This window comes from Ambystoma mexicanum, chromosome 2p (assembly GCF_040938575.1).
Source record: "Ambystoma mexicanum isolate Mex_15411 chromosome 2p, UKY_AmexF1_1, whole genome shotgun sequence".
In the NCBI taxonomy this organism is placed as follows: domain Eukaryota; kingdom Metazoa; phylum Chordata; class Amphibia; order Caudata; family Ambystomatidae; genus Ambystoma; species Ambystoma mexicanum.
In genome coordinates this window covers 280,140,927-280,157,116 of record NC_090923.1, presented here as the reverse complement: position 1 = coordinate 280,157,116, position 16,190 = coordinate 280,140,927, and the positions used below count along the sequence as shown (strand labels likewise).

Here is a 16,190-nt window from a genome sequence, read left to right as displayed (position 1 = left end):
GGGACCCAAGTTGGACCTGGGAGGGTCGATCGGAGTGGACAGAGGTCAGCCACACCAGGGCCTGACCAGTGATACCCAAGTTATCACAGAGACTGTTGAGCAGGATGGCATGGTTGACCGTGCCAAAGGCAGAAGAGAGGTCAAGTAAGATGAGGACCCAGGGGGTGTTGGAATCAAGGTTTGAGAGCAGGTCTTCACGGATGTTCAGGAGAGCAGTTTCCATGCTTCTGGCAGCTCAGAAGCCAGACTGATGGTCATGAAGACAACCAACAGATTCAGGGTGAAGATTAAGCTGGGGGATGGCCAGCTTTTCCAGGAGTTTGCCCATGAAGGGAGTGATGGAGATTGGGCAATAGTTAGCTGGGCAGGATGAGTTGGCAGAGGGTTTCTTAAGAAGAGGGTGCACAAGGGAGTGCTTCAGGGGGGAAGGGAAGACACCCGTGGCGAAGGACTGGTTGCAGAAGTCAGCCAGACCAGGAGCCATGGTGCCAATATGGTCCTTGATAGTTTTGGAGGAACAGGGAGGGACCTGTTTTGATGAGACTTTCATAGCTCGGACTTGTCTAGAAACCTCATCTGGGGAGAACAGGGGAAAGGCAGAGAAGGAGGGAGGAGAGGTGGCTGAAGAAGGGCCCGAGGAAGAGCAGGGAGTAGAGGAGACAGGGGAAGAGTAAGAGCTGGAGGACAGGATGTCCTGAGTTTTAGAGATGAAATGAGAAGCCAGAGCTGTGCAGAGGGCCTGGGAGGGGACAGGAGAGGTAGCGACTGTAGCAGGATTGGCCTATTCCTTGCAGATTTTAAAGAGTTTGGTCGAGTTGTTAGATGCAACAGAGACGCAGGCTTGGATGTGAACTCTCTTCTTGGTGCGGACAGAGAGCCGGTATTGCTTTTGGAGCAGGCGGCAGGCCAGTTTGTCAGCATGTACCAGAAGCACACCATTTCTGCTCAGCCACCCTGCACTTGCGTTTGAGGGCGACAAGGTCTGAGTCATACCAGGAATTGCATTTGGCTTTGGGCTTCAAGCGGATCCTCATGACAGGGGCAAGAACATTGAGAGTTTCAGATATAGCAGAGTGGAGCATGGAAAGGGCTGTGTCAGGGTGTGAGTCAGCCAAAGGGAGAGGGGGGTTGAGAAAGTGGTGGCGAAAGCCTCAACTGACACACGCTTCATGGGTCGGATAACTGAGAATGTGGGTGGAAGTGCCGGAATTGGCTTAGCCTGGGGGGGGGAAGAGGGTGAGCTTGGAGGAAAGGAGAAAGTGATCACTCCAGGAGAGAGGAGTGGTGAGAGGGATAGAAATGGGAAGGTCTGAGGAGATCAGAACATCCAGAGTGTGCCCTGCAGAGTGAGTCAGGCCGGGGGGGTGGGGGAGAGAAAGAGATATATATCACAAAAGAGTCCAGAGGAAGGACAGGAAGCATCCAGGTGGATGTTAGTGTCCAAGGAGGAGGAGTTGAGTGGTCGAGACCAGAAGGGAAGAGGAAAGGTCAGCCCATTCAGAGACGAAGGAGAAAATCTGACTAGGTGGCCGATAGATAGTAGCCACAGTAAGAGAATGGCTAGGAGCGAGGGAGCCTGCAGACGAGGCATTTGAAAGAGGAGTAGGCCTGCGTAGGAATGACAGAGGCAGGAATCCACTCGGGTAAAATCAGGGCTACACCCCCTCGGGATTGGTTGGGCCTGGGTGCGGAGAGGGTCTTGTAGTCATCAGGGAGGAGTGTGTCAAAGCTTGTGACAGAGGTGGCCGTGAAACATGTCTCAGTGAGACAGAGGACATAGAGGGCAAGTTCCTCCAGGAGGTGGCTGATGTCAGAGGAGTGTTTGACAGCTGAGTGGGAGTTAAGACTTCCGGGAGGGGTACAAATCAGAGGTACTCCCTGCAGAGGTGTAAAAGAGGAATGAGGAGAGGGCAAGGCAGCCAAAGAGGAGACAGCACGGGAAGGCAAGGGAGCCGTGGAGGGAAGAGAGGGGACAGCAGAAGGACGGAAATTCCTGTTGGACTTAGCTGTGATTATGGCAGTTTGTATTCTTTGGAAGCTTTGGTGAAATTTAGTTTTGAGTAGATGGTGGGTTCTTTTAGCCAAGTTAACAGTGCTTGTCGTTTCATGGTGCATAATCCGAACAGGTCAGGGGTTAATCAAGAATTGTGGTGTCTGACCAACTTTGCTTTGTGAGGTACTAAGGAGGCTAGGGTGTTAACTGCTTTGTAGAGGATTGAGATGTAGGTATCCACTAATGAGATAGATAGAAGGGAGCCTGAAGGCGGAGTGAATTGATCGAGGGTAGGATATTGTGTCTGGTGAGGTTCCGTTAGCTTCTTGTGACAGCCGGAGGGAATGGGTTTGGTGATTGTGAATGCTTGATTGGCTGTATGATAGTGAAATGTATGATTTGATGGTCAGACCATGGACAGGGTGTTTTGGCACTTGTGGCGATTTGGTAGTTGTGATCTGTGATCCAGTCCAGTGTTCAGCCTTTATTGTGTGTGGGATTGGTTGATACTTTGAATGAAACCCAGTATGTTGAGTGTGTCCGATAATGATTTGAAAGGTAGATCATTAGGGTCGTGGAGGCCCAAGTTGAGATCTCCCAGCAGGATTATTTTGGAGGAGGCTTTGAGGTTATCCCGGAGAGTATGTAGTATGTTTTGCTCAAAGTTTGGAGATGGGCCAGGAGGGTGATAGATGAGGTGCATGGTGATTGTGCAGGTAGTGGATGGTGAGAATTTGAGAGGGAGAAGAGCGGTATTCTTATCAATGGATATATGAACTTGTCTGAGGGGAATGGATTTTCTTGCAATCATAGGGACTCTGCCTCCCCGGAGGTGGGTCTGTCATTACGTAGGATGATATATCCTGTGGGGATAGCTAGGGCTAGAGCTGGGCCTGATGCTTCATGAAGCCAGCTCTCTGTGATGGCTAGTGTATCAAGGTTGTTATTGGTGATGAGGTAATGAATATCGAGTGCATGGGCAGGAAGGGATTGAGCGTTGATCAAGGTGCATGTTAGGAGGGGCTGAGGGTCATTATGCAGGGTGACAGTAGCTTGATCAGGTGTAGAGGCTTGATTCTGAGAGGCTAGTTTGGGGAAAAGGGGAGGTGTCTGTTGTTGGGATGAGGTTTGAGTATGGTGGATGCTATGGATTTTAGTGGAGTCCTTGATTGTGGTGTGTGAGTGGTTGGGGGAGGCGTCTAGGTAACGAGTGATGGGTTGTATATGGTGTTTAAATCTGGACTTGGACGTTATGATGGGGGGGGTAACCTTGAGAGAATATTGCTACTTGTAAGAGGCGTGGCTGAACAAAGTGTTACATCATGAAAGTCACTTGGGTTTAGGGTGGTGCGCGACCTGTGTCGTGCGTTCCTGGTGTGGGTTTCCTGTGGAATTGTTTGGGAAGATGAGTTGTGGAGGCGCAAATAGTGTCTTGGATGTTTTCGGGGGGGCTGCCTGCCTTCTGTGCTTAGGGGTACAGGCAGCAGAACGTGCAGGGAGCGTGGGATCGCTGTGTGCCGGCAGTGGATCACATTCTTACTTTTTGTCCATATGTCAGTATTGCACGCATGGTATGCGTTGTCGGAAAAGCCAGCTTTCGCAGGGCTGAGTCGAGGGGAAGCTGCGAATACACTTGAGATCTGAGTGTGGACCGGCAACATGTGATGGACATTGATTGTGTGTGTGTTGCAAGGTGCGTGGCGTAAATCTTCCATGCTCGATGAAACTTGAGCGTTTGCGTGGGGCGGAGCTATTGGGTGTGCATGAGCGGTAGCACAGGGTTGTGGGTAATGTAGTTGTTTTTGCACGAATCGCGCTAGTCGGCCCTTGACTAGACTACCAGCTCGTGGATCGAGGCAGGAGTAGAGTAAAGCAAAGAGGGTCTGTGCGTTTGCGTCTAGCTACATGTGAGGTGTAGCGTGTCCATGATAAGGGTAAATGCCACGCCTGAGAGCACGGTTCTATGTGGCACGGCAGCTCGACAAAAAGTCACTCGTGCAGCAACGTGTTTGAACGCTGGCTTGCGCTGCACGGTTGCGTTCATCTTTTCTAATGGGCACGGTAGTGCAGAAGGGAGGAAGCGGGTTGGGGGGCAATGGGATGACATTGTGACAGTATACGCAAACGTGCACCATAGTTTGGCATGCAACAGCATTGGCACAACCAGACAAATCTACAGTGTAGTCTTTCTAAAACCTATGTGGTTGTGCATCAGCTGAATGCTGAGCAGCCCTATATGATCACAACGAGCAGAGTTCATGCTCGAGCTGGGCTACTTTGTCTTAGAGCATATTTGGAACGGGTCGGACGCTCATCGTCGTAAATAAGTGTATACCCCATGCCTTTAACTTAGCCCAAAGGAGACTTGTATTCATCATGTCAAAAGCCTTGCACAGATCAATCATTGCAGCGTACAATGGCGGGGTACTAGCTTGCCATGCCTGATCTCTTAGCATGTTCACTACCAATCTGTTCAGAGTAGTGGAGTGGCCTTTTCTAATGCCAGTTTGAACCCTATTTAGTATCCCACCACTCTCTGCCCAAGACATCCGCTTCAGCAACACTGCTCCGGCAAGGATCTTGCTATCAGCATCAGGAAGGGTGATCGGGCAGTAGTTATTAGGATCCGCTCGATCGCGCCTTTTTTATGTGGGTGTCTCTGGCCTACGGCCCTGGCTGCAGCGCCAGCCTAGGCCTCGATTCCAATATGGCTGCTATTTAAAAAAAATGGAGATTGATTTCCCATGTACGCTAGAACAAAAACATCCCCCATTCTCCTCTAACTGTGGCCCTTGCCACCAAGCTCCTCTCCCTTGTCACTTCCCGAGTCCCTACTGCACACGTCCTAACCTCTGCCTCACCCGAAAGCGCTAGGGGGCCTGTGACGAATGCCCCCCTTCCCAACAAATAGAAGTCTTAATGAAGAAGCCAATATTGATGGCCGTGGTGACAGGAAGCAGTAGCTGGTTAAGAAGGGTGCATGGGACACGTGCACACAAACACACTCGTACACTCTCTCTCTCTATCTCTCTCACACACACTTGTGCTGATGCAGCAATGCCAAACACAGCTATCAATAATGTGCACCGATATGTTACACTGAATGGCAAGGTGAGCACTACCATTTCACTATGAAGTACCGAAGATAAATGTGCTAACTTAAATATAACAAAACAACCATATTTAAACACCACTGATTGCATTCATTCTTTTTGCATGTGGGTGTGTGATAGCAAGTATTTGAGGGAAGGCATGAGAGAGAGTGAATAAGTAAGATGACAATAATTAATCAAGCTAGCACTGTCATCACTGATTCCCTGAAGAGAATCTTTCATTGCGTGGCCAGGGAAGGGCAGAAGCTACCTGACTTTGACCTTGGGGGTGGCTATCTGTGGGAGGACCGCATAGGGAAGGGCAAACTCCAGGGAGACAGAATACAAATATTAGATCAAAATAACCCTTCAGCTGTAAGTCTAAATGACATCCATGTACTCTTGTCACATGCCTATATGGCTTATTGTGATGTAGATTAGGAATGTCCACGTTTTTCCAGTCAAGTTGCTTATTTGCCGGTCCCCATCCCGTTGTTGTGCTAAGACGAGGAAGAGACGCAGAGCAATGACGATAACTAAGAACGGGCAGCCAACAATGCAGTCTAATCTATGGAAATTGCTTAGCAATGCCAGGAAGTTTAAAACTGCTACAGCTGACTGACCAGAGGGAGAGAGAGAAGTGACAGGCCCTAAAGGGACCGGTGATTTGTTAGACACAGATCAAACCGATGAGTGCAAGCAAACCATAAGAAGCAGCACAGTTGCTGTCATGAGCGTCATGCAGGGAATCTTGACGGAAGGAAGCTTGCTGCTTGAGAGCCTGAAGCAGCGAGAGCTGTAAGCTACAGAGAAAGACTAATCAGGAGCTAAACGGCTGACAGGACGCACACTGAGTTAGCGAGTCAAAGAAGACGGAGAAGAGGAGCTGTGAAGAACACGAAAGCCGCCTGGTAAGCCCTGGTCACCGCACGAGAGGGGCAAAGTGAAATCTGTGGAAAAATTGGTACGTTTGCGAACAGTACTGAGAAGGGGTGAGAGACCCCTAGTGCTTATTAGAAGAAGTTAATGGGAATGAAAATAGTGTTGGAAAAGGGGTAGTGGCCCAATGCTTGAAAGAAAGTGTTGAAACTGAGACAAACTTTGTCACAGAAGGGTCAGTGACCCAGCATTGAATAAATGCTATTTGTGGATAAAAGAAAGACTAATTAGAGAAAGTAAAAACCCTGGAAGGTTAGTGAACCAGGTGAACTGTGAGTCTGAGACTCGGATGCAGGAGAAGAAAGATAAAGAGAAGTGTGATTGAATTTATGAAACAGTAACATCCTGGCTGGAGAGCAAACCAGGAGTGGGAAGAGAAGTAAACTGGAACCTGTAATTGAAATTGTGAAACAGTAACCGCCTGGCAGGAGAGTAAACCAGGAGTGTGAAGCAAAGTGATCATGGAATTATACAACTGCAAAAATTAAACATAAAAGGGAGGAAATCATACCCCTTTGTGGAGGATCGATGAGAAAATCATTAGCTCCTGGCAACGGGAATACACCAGGAATAGCAAGAGGAATGATCAGTGGAGAGAGGTAATCCTTTGACGCCAGTGGAAATGCAGTGTATGAGAAATTGAATGTATAAGAAAACAATATGTGTAAGAGGAGCTATGGCAAAGTGGAATTTTCCTTAAACTTGTGAAAGCCTAAAACATGTAAAACTATAGGGAGAGGTCGTACAAGTTGAAGTTATACAGTAAAGTTACAGCACAGGAACGAAAGCAGTGGTGGACAAGAGGAAATCTAGGGGAAGTGAGACCCCTTTCCTGGAGGAACTTTATTCCATTTCTTTCTTTTTTTTTAACCAATTTTATTTTCAGTAAAGACCATTACATGTGACGGTTGTTCTTTGCACTATCATATATCACTGCAATTAGTTTCAACTTTCAGTTTTAACAAAGGCATCGGTTAAGTCTTCAATTTACTATCATTAACTTTCTTTTCTCACTTAGTCCCTCCACCCTCACCCGCCCCATCCCTCATCCCTTCCCCCAATTTTAACCAAGAGTATTCGATCTCGCTCCAGCTCTATTCTCTGAGCTAGGCTTTTGGGCACAGGCACTCCATGTCTCTTAGCGAACATGTACATTCTTGAGTAGGCGCGGATTCCATTTCTTTCTGCACTTTTTGAAACCGTAATGTTTTGGAACTTTGGAGGAAAGCTATGAGAGTATGACTTGTTGAAAAACCCCTTGTACACATTATGTTGAGTTTAAACTGTAAGGGTCAGTTTAGGGTTAGAACACAGGAAGGAGGATGTTTTTTTGTTAAACATCCTGACAGAGACGTTTCTTAGTTTTGTTGAGGCAGGGAACCCCCTCTTAGTATAATGGATAGATAGGATTTCACTCAACCTTCTTATTATTTTGATAAGTCTATAGCCAATAACTAACATGACACTGTGTCTGAGTCTTACTGTTGACCCCTTATATAAAGCAGAAATACAGAGTAGAGAGCCGTTAGAAGCTGTACAAGTTTAATAATGTACATTTTCGTTCAAATGTTCTCTGAGTTCTGCACATAAGGTGGGATTAACTGGGGATCATTTGAATTTGACTTTATTTGCTTGATAATTATTCGCCCTCTTTTTCAAACAATTACTGATAACATATAAGCATCTGTCAGGAAATCCAAAGTTAAAGTACAATTAAAACACTGACATACCCATTGGAATAAAGCCTATGTACATCTGTATATATGTATTTGGGGTTATATAGAGCAAACCTAGCTAGGAAGCAGCAACGCACCATACAAATAATTTGGGATTAACAAGGGTCGGTGGAAGAGGAGGTTACAGGTATAGTATCTTGGATGTCCCATGATGGATGGGGTGGTGTATACCTTGGAGTAGCAGGTCCTGTGTTATTCAGTATGTTTGAACTTGATTTGTTATAAGTAGCACCTGCTTACAAATGTTGTGTTAAACAATTTCACTTCTTTATACTTTGCAGGAAGATGTTGCTATGTCCGCAGCTGTTCTGGAATCACTGTTAAAACTGGTTCTTGTGATTGGTCTGACCATAACAGTTTTTGGTTATGCCTATTCTCAACTAGCTCTGGATATTTATGGAGGAACAATGCTGAGTACTGGATCAGGTAGGATGAAAACAGTGTTCACCTACCATTATGGTTTTACACCCCAAGAATAGGTGTGCCCTATATGAATGTGTATACAAAGGTCTGACTTACCTAAGTCTGTGCTTTGATCTGTGTATTTAAAGCGTAGTGGTGTGCGTTTATAATGTATGTATATGCTTTATGATAGTACCTACTTACCCAGCAATCTCTTGGTCTGCTTGTATATAAAATAAACGCTTTATTTTTACAATACATAGTGTGTCAGTGTTTCTTTGGACGATATGTATAATGCAATTTCTTTGTACTGATTCTACGGGTGGTGCAGCCTTATACTAAGAGTGGAGTCTTGTACTGCCTCAGTTGATGAATGGTTTTACTAAGCGCTTAGTTGGACTTCAGAAAAACTGTCCGAACATGGACATTCCTATGAAGACATACAGCACATCATGTGTATTCCTATAACATAGGTACACAAGGTTGTTAATTATATATCTTTTCAGAAGTTGTATATACGATAATTTAATGTGTCCATACTTTAGTCTTCCAGTGTACAGACTCCGACTATTAAATTGTACATACACAAGGCCTTCATTTGTAAGGCGCGGATCCCGATGGAAGATATAATACCCCTTTAGTATGCCCCTAAGTAGGCACTTTGGGTAAAATGCATTTTGGTCTTTGAAATAGAACCTTTTCATTGTTTGGCAGCCATTTATCAAGTGTCTTAGTGTATGATGTCATATTCTGCACTTGGTATATGTCTGCAGTCTGAAACACACTTTTTCCTATTTTGTAAGAAGTATGGGTAACTGTATATGTACACACACTATGATGGGTACTGCGGGCGGCGGATATGTGAATGGTATGTTGTATGACTGTTCAATGGACAGTGCTTCTTTTCTGTTTAATAAATTGTATGTTCATATCAAATAAAAGTATGTGCATTCAAACTTTGAATCAAGCTGTCAAAGGCATAGCCGTTATAGACACAAACTTCGTCTGAGTACAATTACTGGGTCATAATAATGCAAGCAGTAACTGCACAGTGTAAAATAAGCCAGGAAATGAGTGCAACCAACTGGGTCTCAAGATGATACTTTGTCGGAGTTTTTGTCTCATTGATGGTAGAATGACCTAAATGAGTATCAGAGTGCAAAAGAAGGTTGGGGGTGTGGAGGTCCAGTTAATCCCCAGTAACCTATATGGAGACTGACAGTATAACAAAAAGGTTGTAAACGTTTTGCCCCTTTTCTCCTGTCAAATGTAGGATGACCACTCACATGGGTAAGAAACCGTACATGGGTGGTTGGAATCTGATTTTGTGGCTTTAACGTTTTTGACAATAGGATTTAGTGACTTCAATATCTTCCTACCTAGCCTAGGATATGGTATTGGACTCGTACTGGCATTATGGAGGGAAAGCTTGAAAAATGTTAAACATCTGGGAACACAGTCCCACACCATGTGTTCCTGAAGTGGAAAGTTGAAAAGGGTAGGAGTGAGCTACAGTGATAAAAATATATGAACCTGTTTATATTTTCACCAACATTTCCGGATATGTTTGATTTTTCCTGTATTTAACAGTAACTTGCCAGAAGAGAATATGATTTATTTCAGCAAGTCAACACAAGGTCCCTCTCAAACCTAAAGGGGACAATAATAAATTCAAACTGTTGACTATGGATAACTATGGATTTGAGCAGAAGCAGATGTTAATGAGTTAGTGATAGATAATACCTTTTTTGTTTACATTTTTTTTTATTGTAATTGGCTTGATTAAACCTTTACAAAAGTGCAAGAACGAGCAAAAGGCAGAAAATAAAAAAAAAACATAAAAACATACATTAATAAATAGGAACATAGATAATACAATCGGAAATTATTTACATTTGGTAGTAATTAAGAAAAAAAACATTTTAAGAAGTTAGAACTCTGAGATATTTACAGAATATATCAAGTAAAAAAACTCAATATTTTAAATGAGATACATTAACATTGCATAAAAATAAACCATGGCCTATCAAATAAAATCAATGAGCAGACAAGTTTTAATGCTTCAGCTCTACAAATTCAGACTTTTGATGAAACCCGAAAAGGCCAGACCCTCATGAATATTGTGAATGTAGAGGCAACGCTTCCATACCCACTCTTCATTATGGATTCTGCAGTTCACATTCAAGGGCACAAGGAATTTAGCTCTTAGGGTCTCTAGTGGCACACACTCAAGAGCTAAATCCAGATTCTTAGTACAAAACCTACAGTACGCTTCTTCCACTGGAATTAATGACCTCCTCGCATGAATTTCACTGGTTCCATGATACCCTAAGTAAAATGTATCTATAGTATCTGTTTGGGAATTGGAGCAAAATATTCGTTAAGGAGCCTCTATATCTGTGCTTCAAATGGCTGAGGGAAGGGTAAGAATGGAAATCCTCAATGGACGGAGTCCAATCGGAGTCAAATAGGGCTCGTTTAGCCTTCATGGGATTCATTATCACGGTCTCCCAAGTCACACCAATCTCATCAAGGACCCGCTCTGATCCATCCCTGATAGAAATAAGGACCCAAGAGAAATTCAAGTTTCTTCCCATTAGATGATACAGGGTATTTGGGATTGGAGCCTTGGTTTTCGAATAAAGGGAAAGACGAGCCCATTGTACTCGTGCCCACAAGGAAACTATCCCCAATTCAAAACGGATTGCCGAAATGGGTACCGCATTCGGGACCCCCAGTATTCTCCTCCAAATATGGCCCTCAATTCTATTGAGGGTTTTATATACTTTGTCAGATTTTAGTTCTAGGCTGTAAATCAATTTGGGGATGATTTTACCTTCAAACAACATCACTGCAGGTTTGAAAGTAAACTTACTGAACTTTCTATCAATCCCAACAATCTGTGCTTCGAGCAATTTTGCCTTTTGTAACAGAGGCTCAATCACTACCTTGGAGCCGAGCTAAGCCGAAAAGTTAAAGCCCAGATATCGAACAGACTCTGAGAGCTGCAGAGGAATGCCACCAACTTTGCCAACAGGACCGATGGTCTTAGCCCTCTCATTTCTGAAGGAAAGGATCTTAGTTTTAGTAGGAATGATGACTAACCCATTGTCTTTATTATATATCTTAAAGTTGTTAAAAGACCTTTGTAATCCCACCTTAGTAAGATCAAAAATCAGAAGGTCATCTCCACAGGCAAGCCATACAATTCTTTCCTTGCCTATTTTTGGTGCAACGGGCCCTTCCTTCATAAGCGAGAGCGCGACATCTGAGAGATATTGGTTGAAGAGCCAGTTGGCCAAGGAACAGCCTTGTCTCACCCCCCGGTAAGATCGAATTCTCTGAGAGGTCCCCCTTTTGGCTGAGGCAGACTTGGATACCACAATTTTCATAGACCCCGCTAACAAGTCTTAGCAGCCCATCGGGCATGCCCCATTTTGCCAATTTGACCCATAATCTGCCCCTGTCAATACAATCAAATGCGGCAGTTAGATCGATCAAAGCTATGTAGGTACATCTCCCAGTTGTGGTCCAGGCCTCTTCCTGCACGCATTTGAGAGTGAGGCCATTGATATTCGTGGAGTAGCCCTTCCTAAATCCTTTCTGCAATTGGTCCAGCGGATGAGAGGTACTAGCCCAGTCTTCAAGATGTGTGAGCAGGAACGCCGAACAGATCTTATAGTTGGCGTCAATTAGCGAGATGGGACGATAATTAGATGGATCAGTCCTGCTACCACACATGAAGATGGGTACCACATGAGCCCTATTCCGGGAGATCGGTATTACGCCTGTGGAGAGGATGTGCCTAAACTCCAGAAACAATAGGTTTGCCCAAATATTTTGATTATCTTTGAAGGTATTATTTGTTGGGCCATTAGGCTCCGGGGCACGAGATCTCTTACATTTAGTGATCAGGTGTTGAATAACGGCAATGTCTAAGTGAGGATCCCATATTACCCGTCCTGTTAGATCAGCAGCCATTGCAATATCAATTTTAGGGGGCCCAAACCTTTCCTCATAAAACTGTACCCATTCTTGTTCAGAGATCAAATTGAGTTGAGAGATTGGATGGTTGGGATCTTGCCCATTTACCAAGTGCCAAAAGGCACTGACCTCAGAGTTAATCTGGATCCCCAATATCATTTCAGCATCTCTTTGCAGGATATGAGATTTGATAGATTTGCAGTAGTTTAAGTCTGTTTGGCTTTCCTAGTTAGCTCCTTACTGATAGCTTTATCCGAGTTGGTGCGCTGGATTAATTTCACTACCCTCCTCAGGGATTTTTTTGCTTCAGCTAGTTCAGGATTGTAACAGTGGGTATGCCTAGCAGTCTTATCCCCCTATTTCCCCTCCCTGATACTACCCTAGAAACCAGTGAGCCGACGAGTAACGAACTCATTCGCATTAAAGATGTTAATCTTCCACTCATAAGTGGATCGATTGAGTGCCAGTTTAATATTAGAATTTAATTGGCAGATGTTCAAATCAGTCCATCTAACTCCATTGCCCGCTGCATTAACAGTCACTCAAAGGTGTGGCCGAAATTCTCTAGGGCAGAAATTCCAGTCGAACAATGCAGTTCAGATGGAGTGATCACTCCAGTCATTTCTCTCCACATCAAATGACCGGCAAAGTTTCATCAAGAACGGGTCGACATAGATGTAATCAATTAGGGAGGAACTATTGCCTCTGTGCCATGTGTGCCACTCCCCAACAGAGTGGTGGTCAACCTTCCTTCCCACTAGGGGTTGTAGACCCCGTCCCCCCAGGCATGCATGCCACTTCTGGCTCAAGTATCTCTTCCCTGTGTGTCCATTCGGTATCTCATCTAAATCCCCCACATATAGATCACAATCTGAATTCAGATACCCCATGACAATAATTTTCCCATTCAGATAGCTCGCAGCCCACTCATCAATCTCGTGCATGCCCTATCCACAAAGAGGTCCACCTGTTCAATGCCCCTATGCCAATAGATCTTGCACAATAAGATATTAGTTGACCCATCTCCGGTGCAAAGACCCACTCCCAGGGCACCAAATGGTAGATTTACAATTGCAGACCCGCTAAGTCCCAGGGAGTTTTCAACTGCAATCAAGAGGCCCCCTCAAGGCCTCGCGCCAGGGCAGACCTTGGCTGGCTGAGTAAAAACACTATAGCCATCCAAGATAGGTACAGAGGTCAGCCAAGTCTCTTGTAGGCAGATGCAGTTTGCGAGTCTTAAGATATTCATACAGGGCACATTTGAGAAAAGATGGGAGTTGGGTATTCCAAGATTTCGATCATAACGGGGCACCCTCCCGGACGTCACAAGTAACATCCTCCTTTTGATGGGACCAATCTTTGACACAGGGAGGAGATTATAGATGCCCAATACCTTGGGAATTGTTTAAGAGAACTAATTGAGTTACCCAAATGCAGCGATATAGGTGGATTGGATAAAATGTATTGGATATATAGTGGGTCGAGTTTTAATACAATTTGTGTTCATTGGTATTTATATCTAGAAGCTTAAACTGTTGCGATCTAATACACTTGATTAACTTTAGGAAGCTTTTAAGATGTGCATTAACTGTTGACTGAAATTATTATGACATGTTTGTGTATATATGGTAAAATTGCTACTTGCATATCCCTAGTGCCTATATGTTTCACTATATTTTGCACTTTATGTTCAGCAGCTATCGAATTGAGGATTGTATTGTTTTATTAGGAATTACAAATTGTGTTTTTATTAACTTGTGTATGGTTTAAAGGCAATGCTGAAATAAACATGTATTGTGATATGATTATATGTTTGATTTTTGTAGCACACATGCTTTTAACGTATTTGCTTTTTTGTCTCTATGAAAGTGGGTGATAATTCTGTAATATTTTTTTAATCTATGGATCATCAAGTCTTAGATTAGTAACATAGACGTTAATTTGACATGGTATGTATCATTGTTATCAGTGGTTTGGATTGGAGACCTACTTTTAGAGGCATTGTGGGCAAAGCGATGTCTAGAATACAAACTGCACTACATTTTCCTGAATTTTACAAACTGTAGAATGATGCTGTTAAATGTAATGTTTTTATTTCTTCTGCCAATTTATCTTTTAGGTCCTACTCTTCTTCGCACATATTGCCTGTATGTCCTCCTACTTGCTGTGAATGGAGTTACTGAATGTTTTACATTTGCATCTATGAGCAAGGAGGAGGTAGACCGGTATGTACATTTGAGTATAGAAAATGCTTTATATGGTGAATAATAGAAACTCAATTATGTTCTGATGCACAATCATGTTTTGTATTTCTTTTGAGCAATGACTGTCAAATTAGAGTAACACTGTAATAACCACTGAAGCAGACATGGTCTGGTACTTTTAATGATTAGTCTAGTACAGAATAGTTTACATCACATTTATGTGTCTTATGTACTAAAAGTACTTTACCAAAAGGTGGCTGGGGAAATGGATGAAATAATAACTGAGAAGAGGGAAAGTCTGAAACATATATGTAGGTTGTCAGCTTTCCTCAGGATGAATTTGCATTCCCATAGTCATTCTGAAGAGAAACGACTGCAGGGGTGGGTGGGGGACGGGTTGAGTGTGTTGTGTGACGAATCTGAGGTTGACGTCCGTTCTCCCCCTTTCCCATAGCCCCAGGCCTGTGTGTCGTCCGTACAATATTCCTCTGGGTGGTGGTACACTGAGGGAGGATCACATGGGGAAGGAAGCCCTCTATAGGATTCGGGACTATGCTCCGGAGATGCTGTATACCCCGCTTCAGTGTTACTAACCCCTTCTCCAGTAGTAACTCATCCTTCCCTCTTGCCAAAGCCAATATGTTCTGTTGCCAAAGAAGTCAGACTAATACACTTGACGGACTGAAATACCAACGAAGTACCTTGCATTGGGTGCTAAAAGAAATACTGTGAAGAAGATGACGAGAGTCCGATGGTCACTTTGGAGGATCAACGAGAGCACTCTAGTTTTTCATGGAATGTCATTGGCCCAAACGAAAGCAGCAAACCAGCGCAGGAGTAAAGAATTAGCTTAGCTGGGATGCCAAGAAAGAACAATCCTTCAAGCAGGAACTGCGGGAGCCGTACACTGGGCAACAGGACGAGAGCTGAACTGGAAGCTGTGAAGAGAGAGAAAGGGAACGCAAACCTGGTCCATGCTGGAAGAGGCTTTCGCACTGCTGCCAAAACGCATCTCAAGGCAACCCATGCCCCGGCAAATCATTGGTGAAAAGAGCCACACAACCAGGTAGAGTGAGACGTCTGAAGACCCGCTGCAGACCCCACCTTGCAACCGTACACTACCGGAGCCTCAAGGACAAACGGAGCTGCTCCATAAACACTGGTACATACAACAAAGAAGTTAACAGGCACGTGGGTTACCAGAGAGGCAGTGGAAGTCTGGGGAAGCAAGGGGGTGAATAGAGAAGTTAGAACAAGTGGGTCTGGGACCCCAAAGAAGAAGAGGGTCTCAGACCCTGAAGAACATTACGAGTCTGAGACTCGCACCTCTTTTAAAGTCAAAGAGTAAAAGGGTCAAGGACCCTGAGAGCAACCAAGAAAGAAGATGTCTTTTGAAAGTCAAAGAGTAAGGGGGTTTGGGACCCCAAGGACAGTCGAGAGAGAAGAGTTGTATGTTTGGCAGGAGATTCAACCAAACGGATACAACAGCGAAGTTCAAGTCTTGGACCCACACCCATATGATAAACCAAGAAGAAGAGGGCCTGAGACCCTAATTGAAGAAAGGGCCAATGAGAGAAAGTTGTATGCTTGGCAGGGAAGTACACCAAGTTGTTCAGCCCAAGCTGTCATCCATACTCTAGATACATCGGCTCTCCTGCCACTTCACTCCCAGTTTGTAAAAAAACTCAGTGCCGGTCAAAGACAATAGCTCTAGAGTCCCTAATCCTATTTCTCACACAGGGACTCCTTTGATTCCTCAGAATCAATCAACCCAAAAGAATCAGCAGGCCCTCAACAAACCTGTGAAACCTGCTTCTACTGGTCAGACCTTGAGATTATC

At 44.3% G+C, this 16,190-nt stretch overlaps 1 protein-coding gene across 3 annotated transcripts in view; it reads left to right on the top strand.

Moving 5' to 3' along the window:
• Positions 1–16,190, top strand: part of RFT1 (RFT1 homolog) — a 416,949-nt gene that overhangs the window by 129,730 nt on the left and 271,029 nt on the right. For all 3 annotated transcript variants that reach the window (XM_069643549.1, XM_069643548.1, XM_069643550.1), the window contains 2 exons: positions 8,042–8,186; positions 14,266–14,371. In XM_069643549.1, coding sequence (XP_069499650.1) covers positions 8,042–8,186; positions 14,266–14,371 — 251 coding nt within the window. The remainder of the gene's footprint in view (positions 1–8,041; positions 8,187–14,265; positions 14,372–16,190) is intronic.